Raw genomic sequence first — 14,816 nt, 5'->3', positions numbered from 1 at the left:
TGAATGTAGCCCAGTCCATCACACAAACCAGCCTCCCATCCATTGACTCTGTCTACACTTCCTGCTGCCTCGGGGAAAAGCAGCCAGTATAATTAAGGACCCCACACACCCCGGACATTCTCTCTTCCACCTTCTTCCGTTGGGAAAAAGATACAAAAGTCTGAGGTCCCGTACCGACCGACTCAAGAACAGCTTCTTCCCTGCTGCTGTCAGACTTTTGAATGGACCTACCTCACATTAAGCTGATCTTTCTCTACACCCTCGCTGTGACTGTAACACTGCATTCCGCACCCTCTCCTTTCCTTCCCCCCCCTCTGTGAATGGTATGCTTTGTGTAGCATGCAAGGAACAATATTTTTCACTGTATCCCAACACTTGAAACAATAAGAAATCTTGGAATAAATTGTGTCTTTAGATTTTTCTGATAGTTTTCTTCTCCTGGCCTCCTCCTCCTCCCAGGTGCTGATGGGGAACTTGAAGTTTGATCTGGGTCCAGTACGCTACGACACAGAGGGACAATCGATCTTCACCCTGCGGACACAGATCGGCCTGGGGGTCGGGGCAGTGCTCTTGGTGCTCCTGGTGGCAATCATCATTCTTGTTTACAGGTACTGACCTTAGCATGACCCAGATACCCCCACCACGCCAACTCAACCGTCCCCCAACCCAGCTTTACCACCAACATCCCACCGCATATGTTAATCACTCTGTATCTAACCCCGTGCTGTACCTGTCCTGGGAGTGTTTGATGGGGGGACAGTGTAGAGGGAGCTTTACTCTGTATCTAACCCCGTGCTGTACCTGTCCTGGGAGTGTTTGATGGGGGGACAGTGTAGAGGGAGCTTTACTCTGTATCTAACCCCGTGCTGTACCTGTCCTGGGAGTGTTTGATGGGGGGACAGTGTAGAGGGAGCTTTACTCTGTATCTAACCCCGTGCTGTACCTGTCCTGGGAGGGTTTGATGGGGAACAGTGTAGAGGGAGCTTTACTCTGTATCTAACTCCGTGCTGTACCTGTCCTGGGAGGGTTTGATGGGGAACAGTGTAGAGGGAGCTTTACTCTGTATCTAACCCCGTGCTGTACCTGTCCTGGGAGTGTTTGATGGGGGGACAGTGTAGAGGGAGCTTTACTCTGTATCTAACCCCGTGCTGTACCTGTCCTGGGAGGGTTTGATGGGGAACAGTGTAGAGGGAGCTTTACTCTGTATCTAACCCCGTGCTGTACCTGTCCTGGGAGTGTTTGATGGGGACAGTGTAGAGGGAGCTTTACTCTGTATCTAACCCCATGCTGTCCCTATCCTGGGAGTGTTTGATGGGGGGACAGTGTAGAGGGAGCTTTACTCTGTATCTAACCCCGTGCTGTACCTGTCCTGGGGAGTGTTTGATGGGGACAGTGTAGAGGGAGCTTTACTCTGTATCTAACCCCGTGCTGTACCTGTCCTGGGAGTGTTTGATGGGGGGACAGTGTAGAGGGAGCTTTACTCTGTATCTAACCCCGTGCTGTACCTGTCCTGGGAGTGTTTGATGGGGGGACAGTGTAGAGGGAGCTTTACTCTGTATCTAACCCCGTGCTGTACCTGTCCTGGGAGTGTTTGATGGGGACAGTGTAGAGGGAGCTTTACTCTGTATCTAACCCTGTGCTGTACCTGTCCTGGGAGTGTTTGATGGGGACAGTGTAGAGGGAGCTTTACTCTGTATGTAACCCCGTGCTGTATCTGTCCTGGGAGCATTTGATGGGGGGACAGTGTAGAGGGAGCTTTACTCTGTATCTAACCCCGTGCTGTACCTGTCCTGGGAGTGTTTGATGGGGGACAGTGTAGAGGGAGCTTTACTCTGTATCTAACCCCGTGCTGTACCTGTCCTGGGAGTGTTTGATGGGGGACAGTGTAGAGGGAGCTTTACTCTGTATCTAACCCCGTGCTGTACCTGTCCTGGGAGTGTTTGATGGGGGGACAGTGTAGAGGGAGCTTTACTCTGTATCTAACCCCGTGCTGTACCTGTCCTGGGAGCGTTTGATGGGGGACAGTGTAGAGGGAGCTTTACTCTGTATCTAACCCCGTGCTGTACCTGCCCTGGGAGTGTTTGATGGGGGGACAGTGTAGAGGGAGCTTTACTCTGTATCTAACCCCGTGCTGTCCCTGCCCTGGGAGTGTTTGATGGGGGGGACAGTGTAGAGGGAGCTTTACTCTGTATCTAACCCCGTGCTGTACCTGTCCTGGGAGTGTTTGATGGGGGGACAGTGTAGAGGGAGCTTTACTCTGTATCTAACCCCGTGCTGTACCTGTCCTGGGAGTGTTTGATGGGGGGACAGTGTAGAGGGAGCTTTACTCTGTATCTAACCCCGTGCTGTACCTGTCCTGGGAGTGTTTGATGGGGGGACAGTGTAGAGGGAGCTTTACTCTGTATCTAACCCCGTGCTGTACCTGTCCTGGGAGTGTTTGATGGGGGGACAGTGTAGAGGGAGCTTTACTCTGTATCTAACCCCGTGCTGTACCTGTCCTGGGAGTGTTTGATGGGGGACAGTGTAGAGGGAGCTTTACTCTGTATCTAACCCCGTGCTGTACCTGTCCTGGGAGTGTTTGATGGGGGGACAGTGTAGAGGGAGCTTTACTCTGTATCTAACCCCGTGCTGTACCTGTCCTGGGAGCGTTTGATGGGGGACAGTGTAGAGGGAGCTTTACTCTGTATCTAACCCCGTGCTGTACCTGCCCTGGGAGTGTTTGATGGGGGGACAGTGTAGAGGGAGCTTTACTCTGTATCTAACCCCGTGCTGTCCCTGCCCTGGGAGTGTTTGATGGGGGGGACAGTGTAGAGGGAGCTTTACTCTGTATCTAACCCCGTGCTGTACCTGTCCTGGGAGTGTTTGATGGGGGGACAGTGTAGAGGGAGCTTTACTCTGTATCTAACCCCGTGCTGTACCTGTCCTGGGAGTGTTTGATGGGGGGACAGTGTAGAGGGAGCTTTACTCTGTATCTAACCCCGTGCTGTACCTGTCCTGGGAGTGTTTGATGGGGGGACAGTGTAGAGGGAGCTTTACTCTGTATCTAACCCCGTGCTGTACCTGTCCTGGGAGTGTTTGATGGGGGACAGTGTAGAGGGAGCTTTACTCTGTATCTAACCCCGTGCTGTACCTGTCCTGGGAGTGTGAGTAACTCTGACCCCGTTGTTGGTGTACAGGAGGAAGAGTCAGAAAGCTGTGCGAGATTACAGGAAGGTTCTGGTGCAGCTGGTGAATCTGGAGACCAGAGTTGGTGATCAGTGCCGGAAGGAATTCACAGGTAAGGGACTCCCCCCCTCGCCGCTCCACCCTCCCCCCACCCCACCCCGCCTATCCCCCCCTCCGCCTCCCCCCCCCCCCCCCCTTTCCCCCCCTCCGTTCAGACCGGGTTCCCGAACCTCCACCACTCTTGGTAACTGTCCCCAACCCTCTGCTCTTGCTCTTGCTACACGCAGACCTGATGACAGAGATGAACGATCTGACGGGGGATCTGGAGGGGACTCGGATCCCCTTCCTGGACTACCGGTCGTATGCGGAGAGGATCTTCTTCCCGGGACACAAGGAGTCGCCCCTCGTCGGCGACCTCGGTCTCCCGGAACCGCGTCGCCAGACTGTCGAGCAGGGGCTGAACCAGTTGGCCAACCTCCTGAATAATAAAGTCTTCCTGATTCAGGTATGTGACTGTCCCACTCCGTCAGATTTCATTACATTCGGCAAAATAGACATTAGAAGCAGGAGGAGGCCATTTGGCCCGAGTGTCCGAGAGGTTTACAGCAGGCCCTTTACCCTGTTTTTAGTTAACCACAAAGCTATTTCCAATAGCCCGTGTTGGTCCACTCCCTCTATACCCATCTTACCCGTGTAACTGAACTCTGGTCCAGTTGTGGTCAGAGAGGTTTACAGCATAGAAACAGGCCCTCCACACCACCCAGTTTACCCATGTAAGTATTTAAAAGCTTTTTTAAAAGACAAACTTGGACCCGCCTCTACTACGACCCCTGGCAGCTCCTTCCAGACACTCTGTCTGAAGCAATTGCGGGACGGTGGCACAGTGGTTTGCACTGCTGCCCCTCAGCGCCAGGGTCCCGGGTTCGATTCCCACCTTTCCTCCCACACTCCGATAGACGTGCTGGTTAGGGTGCATTGGCCGTGCTAAATTCTCCCTCAGTGTAACCCCAACAGGAGTGTGGTGACTAGGGGATTTTCACAGTAACTTCATTGTGGTGTTAATGTAAGCCTAGATGTGACACTAATAAATAAACTTAAACTTTCTTTCTTTTATCTTTTGTATCTCTCCCCTCTCACCTTAAACCTGTACCCTCTAGTTTTAGACTCCCCTACCTTTGGGAAAAGATATTGACTATCTAGCTGATCTGTGCCCCTCATTATTTTATAGATCTCTATAAGATCACCCCTCAGCCTCCTACACTCCAGAGGAAAAAGTCCCAGTCTATCCAGCCTCTCCTTATAACTCAATCCATCAAGTCCCGGTAGCATCCTAGTAAATCTTTTCTGCACTCTTTCTAGTTTAATAATATCCTTTCTATAATAGGGTGACCAGAACTGTACACAATATTCCAAGTGTGGCCTTACCAATGTCTTGTACAACTTTAACAAGACGTCCCAACTCCTGTATTCAATGTTCTGACCGATGAAACCAAGCATGCCAAATGCCTTCTTCACCACTCTGTCCACCTGTGACTCCACTTTCAAGGAGCTATGGATCTGTACCCCGAGATCTCTTTGTTCTGTAACTCTCCCCAACACCCTCCCATTAACTGAGTAAGTCCTGCCCTGGTTCAATCTACCAAAATGCATCACCTCGCATTTATCTAAATTAAACTCCATCTGCCATTCGTCAGCCCACTGGCCCAACTGATCAAGATCCCATTGCAATTGGAGATAACTTTCTTCACTGTCCACCATGCCACCAATCTTAGTGTCCTTTCAAACTTACTAACCGCGCCTCCTATATTCTCATCCAAATCATTAATATAAATGACAAATAACAGTGGCCCTTCGAGCCTGCTCCACATTTTGATCATGGCTGATCATCAAATTCAATATCCTGATCCCCCCTTTCCCCCACCATATCCCTCGATCCCTTTAGCCCCAAGAACGATATCTCATTTCTTCCTGAAATCACACAACATTTTCGCCTCAACTACTTTCTGTGGGAGTGAATTCCACACATTCCCCACCCTCTGGGTGAAGAAATTTCTCCTCACCTCATGTCGTTAGTGTGTGCCTAAACTGGACCAGATACTGGGCAAGACGACAGCTCAGTGACTATCGCTGATTGCTGTGCAGACACATGGATTTGGGCCGGTGTCTGTGGGAGTTTGCGCATTCTCCCCGTGCTTGCGTGGGTTTTCTCCGGGTGCTCCGGTTTCCTCCCACACCCCGGGGATGTGCTGTTAGGCTGATTGGCAGGAATAAATTGTCCCTAAATCAGTTTCCCTCAATCTGGATGGCCATAAAACATTAGACAGGGGTTGTGGGTGGAGAGGGGGACTGGTGGTGTTGAGATGGCAGCGCGGGCTCGTTGGGCCGAAGGGCCTGTTTCCCAGGCTGATTTTGTTCTTTGTTCTTTAAAAGGTTTCCCCCTTATCCTCAAACTCTGACCCCTAATCCTGGACTCCCCCCACCATCGGGAACATTCTTTCTGAATCTACCCTGTCTAACCCTGTTAGAATTTTATAAGTTTCTATGATTTGGTTTATTATTGTCACATGTGTTCGGGTACAGTGAAAAGTATTGTTTCTTGCGCGCTCTGCATACCATTCATAGAGTACATGGGGCAAAGGAAATAAGAGAGTGCAGAGTGTAATGTTACAGTCACAGCGAGGGTGTAGAGAAAGATCAACTTAATGTGAGGTAGGTCCATTCAAAAGTCTGACAGCAGCAGGGAAGAAGCTGTTCTTGAGTCGGTTGGTACGGGACCTCAGACTTTTGTATCTTTTTCCCGATGGAAGAAGGTGGAAGAGAGAATGTCCGGGGTGTGTGGGGTCCTTAATTATACCGGCTGCTTTTCCCCGAGGCAGCGGGAAGTGTAGACAGAGTCAATGGATGGGAGGCTGGTTTGTGTGATGGACTGGGCTACATTCACCACCCTTTTGTAGTTCCTTGTGGTCTTGGGCAGAGCAGGAGCCCAGACCGAGCTGTGATCCAACCAGAAAGAATGCTTTCTATGGGGCATCTGTAAAAGTTGGTGAGAGTCGTAGCGGACATGCCAAATTTCCTTCGTCTTCTGAGAAAGTAGAGACATTGGTGCGTTTTCTTAACTATCGTGTCAGTATGGGGCGACCAGGGCAGGTTGTTGGTGATCTGGACACCTAAAAACTTGAAGGTCTCTCGACCCTTTTCGCTTCATCCCCGTTGATGTAGACAGGGGCATGTTCTCCTTTACACTTCCTGAAGTCGATGACAATCTCCTTTGTTTTGTTGACATTGAGGGAGAGATTATTGTCACCGCACCAGTTCACCAGATTCTCTATCTCATTCCTATACTCTGTCTCATCATTGTTTGAAATCCGACCCACTACAGTGGTGTTGTCAGCAAACTTGAAGATTGAGTTGGAGGGGAATTTAGCCGCACAGTCAGAGGTGTATAAGGAGTATAGTAGGGGGCTGAGAACACAGCCTTGTGTGGTCATGTCATGTCTCCATCTTTCCACCATGAACTGTCTCCATCACGATTTCTAAACCAGAGATCTCGACAGAGGATTGACACACCTGTTCCCCCATCACAATCCCGACACAGAGACAGGCCAGTCGGCCCGTCTGCTTCATACGAGTGTCTCTGCCCCCACAAGCCTCCTCCCACCCCATCCCTTTGTCTCCCCCATATCCTTCCACATCATTCTTTCTCATGTATTTACATAACATCACCATCACCCCTCACCCTCCACTTAAACATATCCACACTATTTACCTCCCCCAGTCCCACATCCTCCCCTACTCTCCCCGTGGGAGCGAGTCCGACATCCTCCCCCGTCCCCGTGGGAGCGAGTGCTCCAAGTGTGTGTCTAACCGAGGGATATGGAGGCTGGAACTGCGCTCAGTGCTCCCAGTGTGGGTCTAACTGAGGGATATGGAGACTGGAACTGTGCACAGTACTCCCAGTGTGGGTCTAACCGAGGGTTATGGAGACTGGAACTGTGCACAGTGCTCCCAGTGTGGGTCTAACCGAGGGTTATGGAGACTGGAACTGTGCACGGTGCTCCCAGTGTGGGTCTAACCGAGGGTTATGGAGACTGGAACTGTGCACGGTGCTCCCAGTGTGGGTCTAACCGAGGGTTATGGAGACTGGAACTGTGCACGGTGCTCCCAGTGTGGGTCTAACCGAGGGATACGGAGACTGGAACTGTGCACGGTGCTCCCAGTGTGGGTCTAACTGAGGGATATGGAGACTGGAACTGTGCATAGTGCTCCCAGTGTGGGTCTAACCGAGGGTTATGGAGACTGGAACTGTGCACGGTGCTCCCAGTGTGGGTCTAACCGAGGGGTATGGAGACTGGAACTGTGCACGGTGCTCCCAGTGTGGGTCTAACCGAGGGATATGGAGACTGGAACTGTGCACGGTGCTCCCAGTGTGGGTCTAACCGAGGGATACGGAGACTGGAACTGTGCACGGTGCTCCAAGGGGGAGAAATACAGGGAGAGGAAAACTCACAGAGCGTCAGGGGGAGTGGCAGGAGGGGGAGAGACGGAGGGGTGCTGGTGTGAGGAAGGGATGGAGAGAGGGAGTGGGTGAGAGGGATTAATTGGATGGATGTTCCAAAGACCCAGCACAGTTAGGATGGACTGAATGGCCTCTCTCTCTCTGCTCTGCAATAAGATTTACTTGTCTTTCTCACAGCTCATTCAGACGCTGGAGGATCAGAGAACGTTTAGCCACCGGGACAGGGGCTATGTCGCATCGTTACTGACAGTGGCCCTGCATGGGAAGCTGGAGTATGTCACTGACATCATGAAAACTCTCCTGTCCACTTTAATCGACCAATACGTGGCAAAGAATCCCAAACTCATGCTGCGCAGGTACCCCCACCCTTAATATCCACCTTATCACTTTACTCTGTATCTAACCCCATGCTGTACCTGTCCTGGGAGTGTTTGATGGGGGGACAGTGTAGAGGGAGCTTTACTCTGTATCTAACCCTGTGCTGTACCTGTCCTGGGAGTGTTTGATGGGGACAGTGTAGAGGGAGCTTTACTCGGTATCTAACCCCGTGCTGTACCTGTCCTGGGAGTGTTTGATGGGGGACAGTGTAGAGGGAGCTTTACTCTGTATCTAACCCCGTGCTGTACCTGTCCTGGGAGTGTTTGATGGGGACAGTGTAGAGGGAGCTTTACTCTGTATCTAACCCCGTGCTGTACCTGTCCTGGGAGTGTTTGATGGGGACAGTGTAGAGGGAGCTTTACTCTGTATCTAACCCCATGCTGTACCTGTCCTGGGAGTGTTTGATGGGGGGACAGTGTAGAGGGAGCTTTACTCTGTATCTAACCCCGTGCTGTCCCTGTCCTGGGAGTGTTTGATGGGGGGACAGTGTAGAGGGAGCTTTACTCTGTATCTAACCCTGTGCTGTACCTGTCCTGGGAGTGTTTGATGGGGACAGTGTAGAGGGAGCTTTACTCTGTATCTAACCCCGTGCTGTACCTGTCCTGGGAGTGTTTGATGGGGACAGTGTAGAGGGAGCTTTACTCTGTATCTAACCCCATGCTGTACCCGTCCTGGGAGTGTTTGATGGGACAGTGTGAGGGAGCTTTACTCTGTATCTAACCCCGTGCTGTACCTGTCCTGGGAGTGTTTGATGGGGGGACAGTGTAGAGGGAGCTTTACTCTGTATCTATCCCCATGCTGTACCTGTCCTGGGAGTGTTTGATGGGGGGACAGTGTAGAGGGAGCTTTACTCTGTATCTAACCTCATGCTGTACCTGTCCTGGGAGTGTTTGATGGGGGACAGTGTAGAGGGAGCTTTACTCTGTATCTATCCCCATGCTGTACCTGTCCTGGGAGTGTTTGATGGGGGGGACAGTGTAGAGGGAGTTTTACTCTGTATCTAACCCCATGCTGTACCTGTCCTGGGAGTGTTTGATGGGGGGACAGTGTAGAGGGAGTTTTACTCTGTATCTAACCCCGTGCTGTACCTGTCCTGGGAGTGTTTGATGGGGGGGACAGTGTAGAGGGAGCTTTACTCTGTATCTAACCCCGTGCTGTCCCTGTCCTGGGAGTGTTTGATGGGGGGACAGTGTAGAGGGAGTTTTACTCTGTATCTAACCCCGTGTTGTACCTGTCCTGGGAGTGTTTGATGGGGACAGTGTAGAGGGAGCTTTACTCTGTATCTAACCCCGTGCTGTACCTGTCCTGGGAGTGTTTGATGGGGACAGTGTAGAGGGAGCTTTACTCTGTATCTAACCCCGTGCTGTACCTGTCCTGGGAGTGTTTGATGGGGGGGACAGTGTAGAGGGAGCTTTACTCTGTATCTAACCCTGTGCTGTACCTGTCCTGGGAGTGTTTGATGGGGGGACAGTGTAGAGGGAGCTTTACTCTGTATCTAACCCCGTGCTGTACCTGTCCTGGGAGTGTTTGATGGGGGGACAGTGTAGAGGGAGCTTTACTCTGTATCTAACCCTGTGCTGTACCTGTCCTGGGAGTGTTTGATGGGGGGACAGTGTAGAGGGAGCTTTACTCTGTATCTAACCCCGTGCTGTACCTGTCCTGGGAGTGTTTGATGGGGGGACAGTGTAGAGGGAGCTTTACTCTGTATCTAACCCTGTGCTGTACCTGTCCTGGGAGTGTTTGATGGGGGGACAGTGTAGAGGGAGCTTTACTCTGTATCTAACCCCGTGCTGTACCTGTCCTGGGAGTGTTTGATGGGGACAGTGTAGAGGGAGCTTTACTCTGTATCTAACCCTGTGCTGTACCTGTCCTGGGAGTGTTTGATGGGGGGACAGTGTAGAGGGAGCTTTACTCTGTATCTAACCCTGTGCTGTACCTGTCCTGGGAGTGTTTGATGGGGGGGACAGTGTAGAGGGACCTTTACTCTGTATCTAACCCCGTGCTGTACCTGTCCTGGGAGTGTTTGATGGGGGGGACAGTGTAGAGGGAGCTTTACTCTGTATCTAACCCCGTGCTGTACCTGTCCTGGGAGTGTTTGATGGGGGGACAGTGTAGAGGGAGCTTTACTCTGTGTCTAACCCCGTGCTGTACCTGTCCTGGGAGTGTTTGATGGGGGGACAGTGTAGAGGGAGCTTTACTCTGTGTCTAACCCCGTGCTGTACCTGTCCTGGGAGTGTTTGATGGGGACAGTGTAGAGGGAGCTTTACTCTGTATCTAACCCCATGCTGTACCTGTCCTGGGAGTGTTTGATGGGGACAGTGTAGAGGGAGCTTTACTCTGTATCTAACCCCATGCTGTACCTGTCCTGGGAGTGTTTGATGGGGGGACAGTGTAGAGGGAGCTTTACTCTGTATCTAACCCCGTGCTGTCCCTGTCCTGGGAGTGTTTGATGGGGGGACAGTGTAGAGGGAGCTTTACTCGGTATCTAACCCCGTGCTGTACCTGTCCTGGGAGTGTTTGATGGGGGACAGTGTAGAGGGAGCTTTACTCTGTATCTAACCCCGTGCTGTACCTGTCCTGGGAGTGTTTGATGGGGACAGTGTAGAGGGAGCTTTACTCTGTATCTAACCCCATGCTGTACCTGTCCTGGGAGTGTTTGATGGGGGGACAGTGTAGAGGGAGCTTTACTCTGTATCTAACCCCGTGCTGTCCCTGTCCTGGGAGTGTTTGATGGGGGGACAGTGTAGAGGGAGCTTTACTCTGTATCTAACCCTGTGCTGTACCTGTCCTGGGAGTGTTTGATGGGGACAGTGTAGAGGGAGCTTTACTCTGTATCTAACCCCGTGCTGTACCTGTCCTGGGAGTGTTTGATGGGGACAGTGTAGAGGGAGCTTTACTCTGTATCTAACCCCATGCTGTACCCGTCCTGGGAGTGTTTGATGGGACAGTGTGAGGGAGTTTTACTCTGTATCTAACCCCGTGCTGTACCTGTCCTGGGAGTGTTTGATGGGGGGACAGTGTAGAGGGAGCTTTACTCTGTATCTATCCCCATGCTGTACCTGTCCTGGGAGTGTTTGATGGGGGGACAGTGTAGAGGGAGCTTTACTCTGTATCTAACCTCATGCTGTACCTGTCCTGGGAGTGTTTGATGGGGGACAGTGTAGAGGGAGCTTTACTCTGTATCTATCCCCATGCTGTACCTGTCCTGGGAGTGTTTGATGGGGGGGACAGTGTAGAGGGAGTTTTACTCTGTATCTAACCCCATGCTGTACCTGTCCTGGGAGTGTTTGATGGGGGGACAGTGTAGAGGGAGTTTTACTCTGTATCTAACCCCGTGCTGTACCTGTCCTGGGAGTGTTTGATGGGGGGGACAGTGTAGAGGGAGCTTTACTCTGTATCTAACCCCGTGCTGTCCCTGTCCTGGGAGTGTTTGATGGGGGGACAGTGTAGAGGGAGTTTTACTCTGTATCTAACCCCGTGTTGTACCTGTCCTGGGAGTGTTTGATGGGGACAGTGTAGAGGGAGCTTTACTCTGTATCTAACCCCGTGCTGTACCTGTCCTGGGAGTGTTTGATGGGGACAGTGTAGAGGGAGCTTTACTCTGTATCTAACCCCGTGCTGTACCTGTCCTGGGAGTGTTTGATGGGGGGGACAGTGTAGAGGGAGCTTTACTCTGTATCTAACCCTGTGCTGTACCTGTCCTGGGAGTGTTTGATGGGGGGACAGTGTAGAGGGAGCTTTACTCTGTATCTAACCCCGTGCTGTACCTGTCCTGGGAGTGTTTGATGGGGGGACAGTGTAGAGGGAGCTTTACTCTGTATCTAACCCTGTGCTGTACCTGTCCTGGGAGTGTTTGATGGGGGGACAGTGTAGAGGGAGCTTTACTCTGTATCTAACCCCGTGCTGTACCTGTCCTGGGAGTGTTTGATGGGGGGACAGTGTAGAGGGAGCTTTACTCTGTATCTAACCCTGTGCTGTACCTGTCCTGGGAGTGTTTGATGGGGGGACAGTGTAGAGGGAGCTTTACTCTGTATCTAACCCCGTGCTGTACCTGTCCTGGGAGTGTTTGATGGGGACAGTGTAGAGGGAGCTTTACTCTGTATCTAACCCCGTGCTGTACCTGTCCTGGGAGTGTTTGATGGGGACAGTGTAGAGGGAGCTTTACTCTGTATCTAACCCCGTGCTGTACCTGTCCTGGGAGTGTTTGATGGGGGGACAGTGTAGAGGGAGCTTTACTCTGTATCTAACCCCGTGCTGTACCTGTCCTGGGATTGGGGGACAGTGTAGAGGGAGCTTTACTCTGTGTCTAACCCCGTGCTGTACCTGTCCTGGGAGTGTTTGATGGGGGGACAGTGTAGAGGGAGCTTTACTCTGTATCTAACCCCGTGCTGTACCTGTCCTGGGATTGGGGGACAGTGTAGAGGGAGCTTTACTCTGTGTCTAACCCCGTGCTGTACCTGTCCTGGGAGTGTTTGATGGGGGGACAGTGTAGAGGGAGCTTTACTCTGTGTCTAACCCTGTGCTGTACCTGTCCTGGGAGTGTTTGATGGGGGACCGGGTAGAGGGAGCTTTACTCTTTTTTCTTGTGTTTTTAGGACAGAGACAGTGGTGGAAAAATTGCTGACAAACTGGATTTCTCTCTGTCTCTACACCTTCCTGCGGGTGAGTGAAATATTCTTGGTATTTGGTGTCAAACCTGTGCACATTATCTGACAGGCCCGCTGAATGAGACTGACCATAAGGAACAAAGTGTGCGCGCGCGAGAGGCGGAGAGTGTGCGCGCGAGCGAGGCGGAGAGTGTGCGCGCGAGCGAGGCGGAGAGTGTGCGCGTGAGCGAGGCGGAGAGTGTGCGCGCGAGAGGCGGAGAGTGTGCGAGCGAGAGGCGGAGAGTGTGCGCGCGAGCGAGGCGGAGAGTGTGCGCGCGAGCGAGGCGGAGAGTGTGCGCGTGAGCGAGGCGGAGAGTGTGCGCGCGAGAGGCGGAGAGTGTGCGAGCGAGAGGCGGAGAGTGTGCGCGCGAGCGAGGCGGAGAGTGTGCGCGCGAGCGAGGCGGAGAGTGTGCGCGCGAGCGAGGCGGAGAGTGTGCGCGCGAGCGAGGCGGAGAGTGTGCGCGCGAGAGGCGGAGAGTGTGCGCGCGAGCGAGGAGGAGAGTGTGCGCGCGAGAGGCGGAGAGCGTGCGCGCGAGAGGCGGAGAGTGTGCACGCGAGAGGTGGAGAGTGTGCGTGCGAGCGAGGCAGAGAGTGTGCGCGCGAGCGAGGCAGAGAGTGTGCGCGCGAGCGAGGCAGAGAGTGTGCGCGCGAGCAAGGAGGAGAGTGTGCGCGCGAGCGAGGAGGAGAGTGTGCACGCGAGCGAGGCGGAGAGTGTGCGCGCGAGAGGCGGAGAGCGTGCGCGCGAGAGGCGGAGAGTGTGCGCGCGAGCGAGGCAGAGAGTGTGCGCGCGAGCGAGGCGGAGAGTGTGCGCGCGAGAGGCGGAGAGCGTGCGCGCGAGAGGCGGAGAGCGTGCGCGCGAGAGGCGGAGAGCGTGCGCGCGAGAGGCGGAGAGCGTGCGCGCGAGAGGCGGAGAGCGTGCGCGCGAGAGGCGGAGAGCGTGCGCGCGAGAGGCGGAGAGCGTGCACGCGAGAGGCGGAGAGTGTGCGCGCGAGCGAGGCGGAGAGTGTGCGCGCGAGAGGCGGAGAGTGTGCGCGCGAGAGGCGGAGAGTGTGCGCGCGAGAGGCTGAGAGTGTGCGCGCGAGCGAGGCGGAGAGCGTGCGCGCGAGAGGCGGAGAGTGTGTACGCGAGAGGCGGAGAGTGTGCGCGCGAGAGGCTGAGAGTGTGTACGCGAGAGGCGGAGAGTGTGCGCGCGAGAGGCTGAGAGTGTGCGCGCGAGCGAGGCGGAGAGTGTGCGCGCGAGCGAGGCGGAGAGTGTGCGCGCGAGAGGCGGAGAGTGTGCGCGCGAGAGGCGGAGAGTGTGCGCGCGAGAGGCGGAGAGTGTGCGCGCGTGAGGCGGAGAGTGTGTGTTGTGTGGGCGTTGAGGATCTGACAGTTTGACGCTGCCTTGTCCCTCAGGAATGTGCTGGGGAACCTCTCCATATGTTGGTGCGAGCAATAAAACATCAGGTGGACAAGGGACCAGTGGACCAGAGGACCGGGAAAGCCAAGTATACCCTCAACGATAATCGCCTGCTCCGGGAGGATATCGAATATAAACCACTGGTGAGTGAAATATCCCAAATCATATCCCCTTTCCAGATCCCCCCAAACCACACCGAGCGTACACCCTCCCCCACAGATACAGCCCAGAGACACTGCACTGTGGGAGGGTCAGTGCTGAGGGAGCGCCGCACTGTGAGGGGGTCAGTGCTGAGGGAGCACCGCACCGTGTGAGGGTCAGTGCTGAGGGAGCGCCGCACTGTGGGAGGGTCAGTGCTGAGGGAGCGCCGCACTGTGGGAGGGTCAGTGCTGAGGGAGCGCCGCACTGTGGGAGGGTCAGTGCTGAGGGAGCGCCGCACTGTGGGAGGGTCAGTGCTGAGGGAGCACCGCACCGTGAGAGGGTCAGTGCCGAGGGAGCGCCGCACTGTGGGAGGGTCAGTGCTGAGGGAGTGCCGCACTGTGGGAGGGTCAGTGCCGAGGGAGCGCCGCACTGTGGGAGGGTCGGTGCCGAGGGAGCGCCGCACTGTGGGAGGGTCAGTGCTGAGGGAGCGCCGCACTGTGGGAGGGTCGGTGCCGAGGGAGCGCCGCACTGTAGGAGGGTCAGTGCTGAGGGAGCGCCGCGCTGTGGGAGG

The 14,816-nt window shown here is 54.1% G+C and overlaps 1 protein-coding gene across 1 annotated transcript in view; it reads left to right on the top strand.

The window, feature by feature from the left end:
* Positions 1-459: 459 nt before the first annotated feature.
* LOC145340378 (plexin-B1-like) overlaps positions 460-14,816 on the top strand; it is a gene marked incomplete at its 5' end in the record, with an annotated part of 29,928 nt that continues 15,571 nt past the window's right edge. The window contains 6 exons of the mRNA XM_080184834.1: positions 460-608; positions 3,177-3,277; positions 3,453-3,670; positions 7,859-8,037; positions 12,655-12,721; positions 14,101-14,247. Coding sequence (XP_080040960.1) covers positions 460-608; positions 3,177-3,277; positions 3,453-3,670; positions 7,859-8,037; positions 12,655-12,721; positions 14,101-14,247 — 861 coding nt within the window. The remainder of the gene's footprint in view (positions 609-3,176; positions 3,278-3,452; positions 3,671-7,858; positions 8,038-12,654; positions 12,722-14,100; positions 14,248-14,816) is intronic.

This window comes from Carcharhinus amblyrhynchos, unplaced genomic scaffold (assembly GCF_965287045.1).
Source record: "Carcharhinus amblyrhynchos unplaced genomic scaffold, sCarAmb.v2.hapA scaffold_968, whole genome shotgun sequence".
Classification (NCBI taxonomy): domain Eukaryota; kingdom Metazoa; phylum Chordata; class Chondrichthyes; order Carcharhiniformes; family Carcharhinidae; genus Carcharhinus; species Carcharhinus amblyrhynchos.
This window is presented reverse-complemented; position numbering and strand designations above follow the sequence as displayed.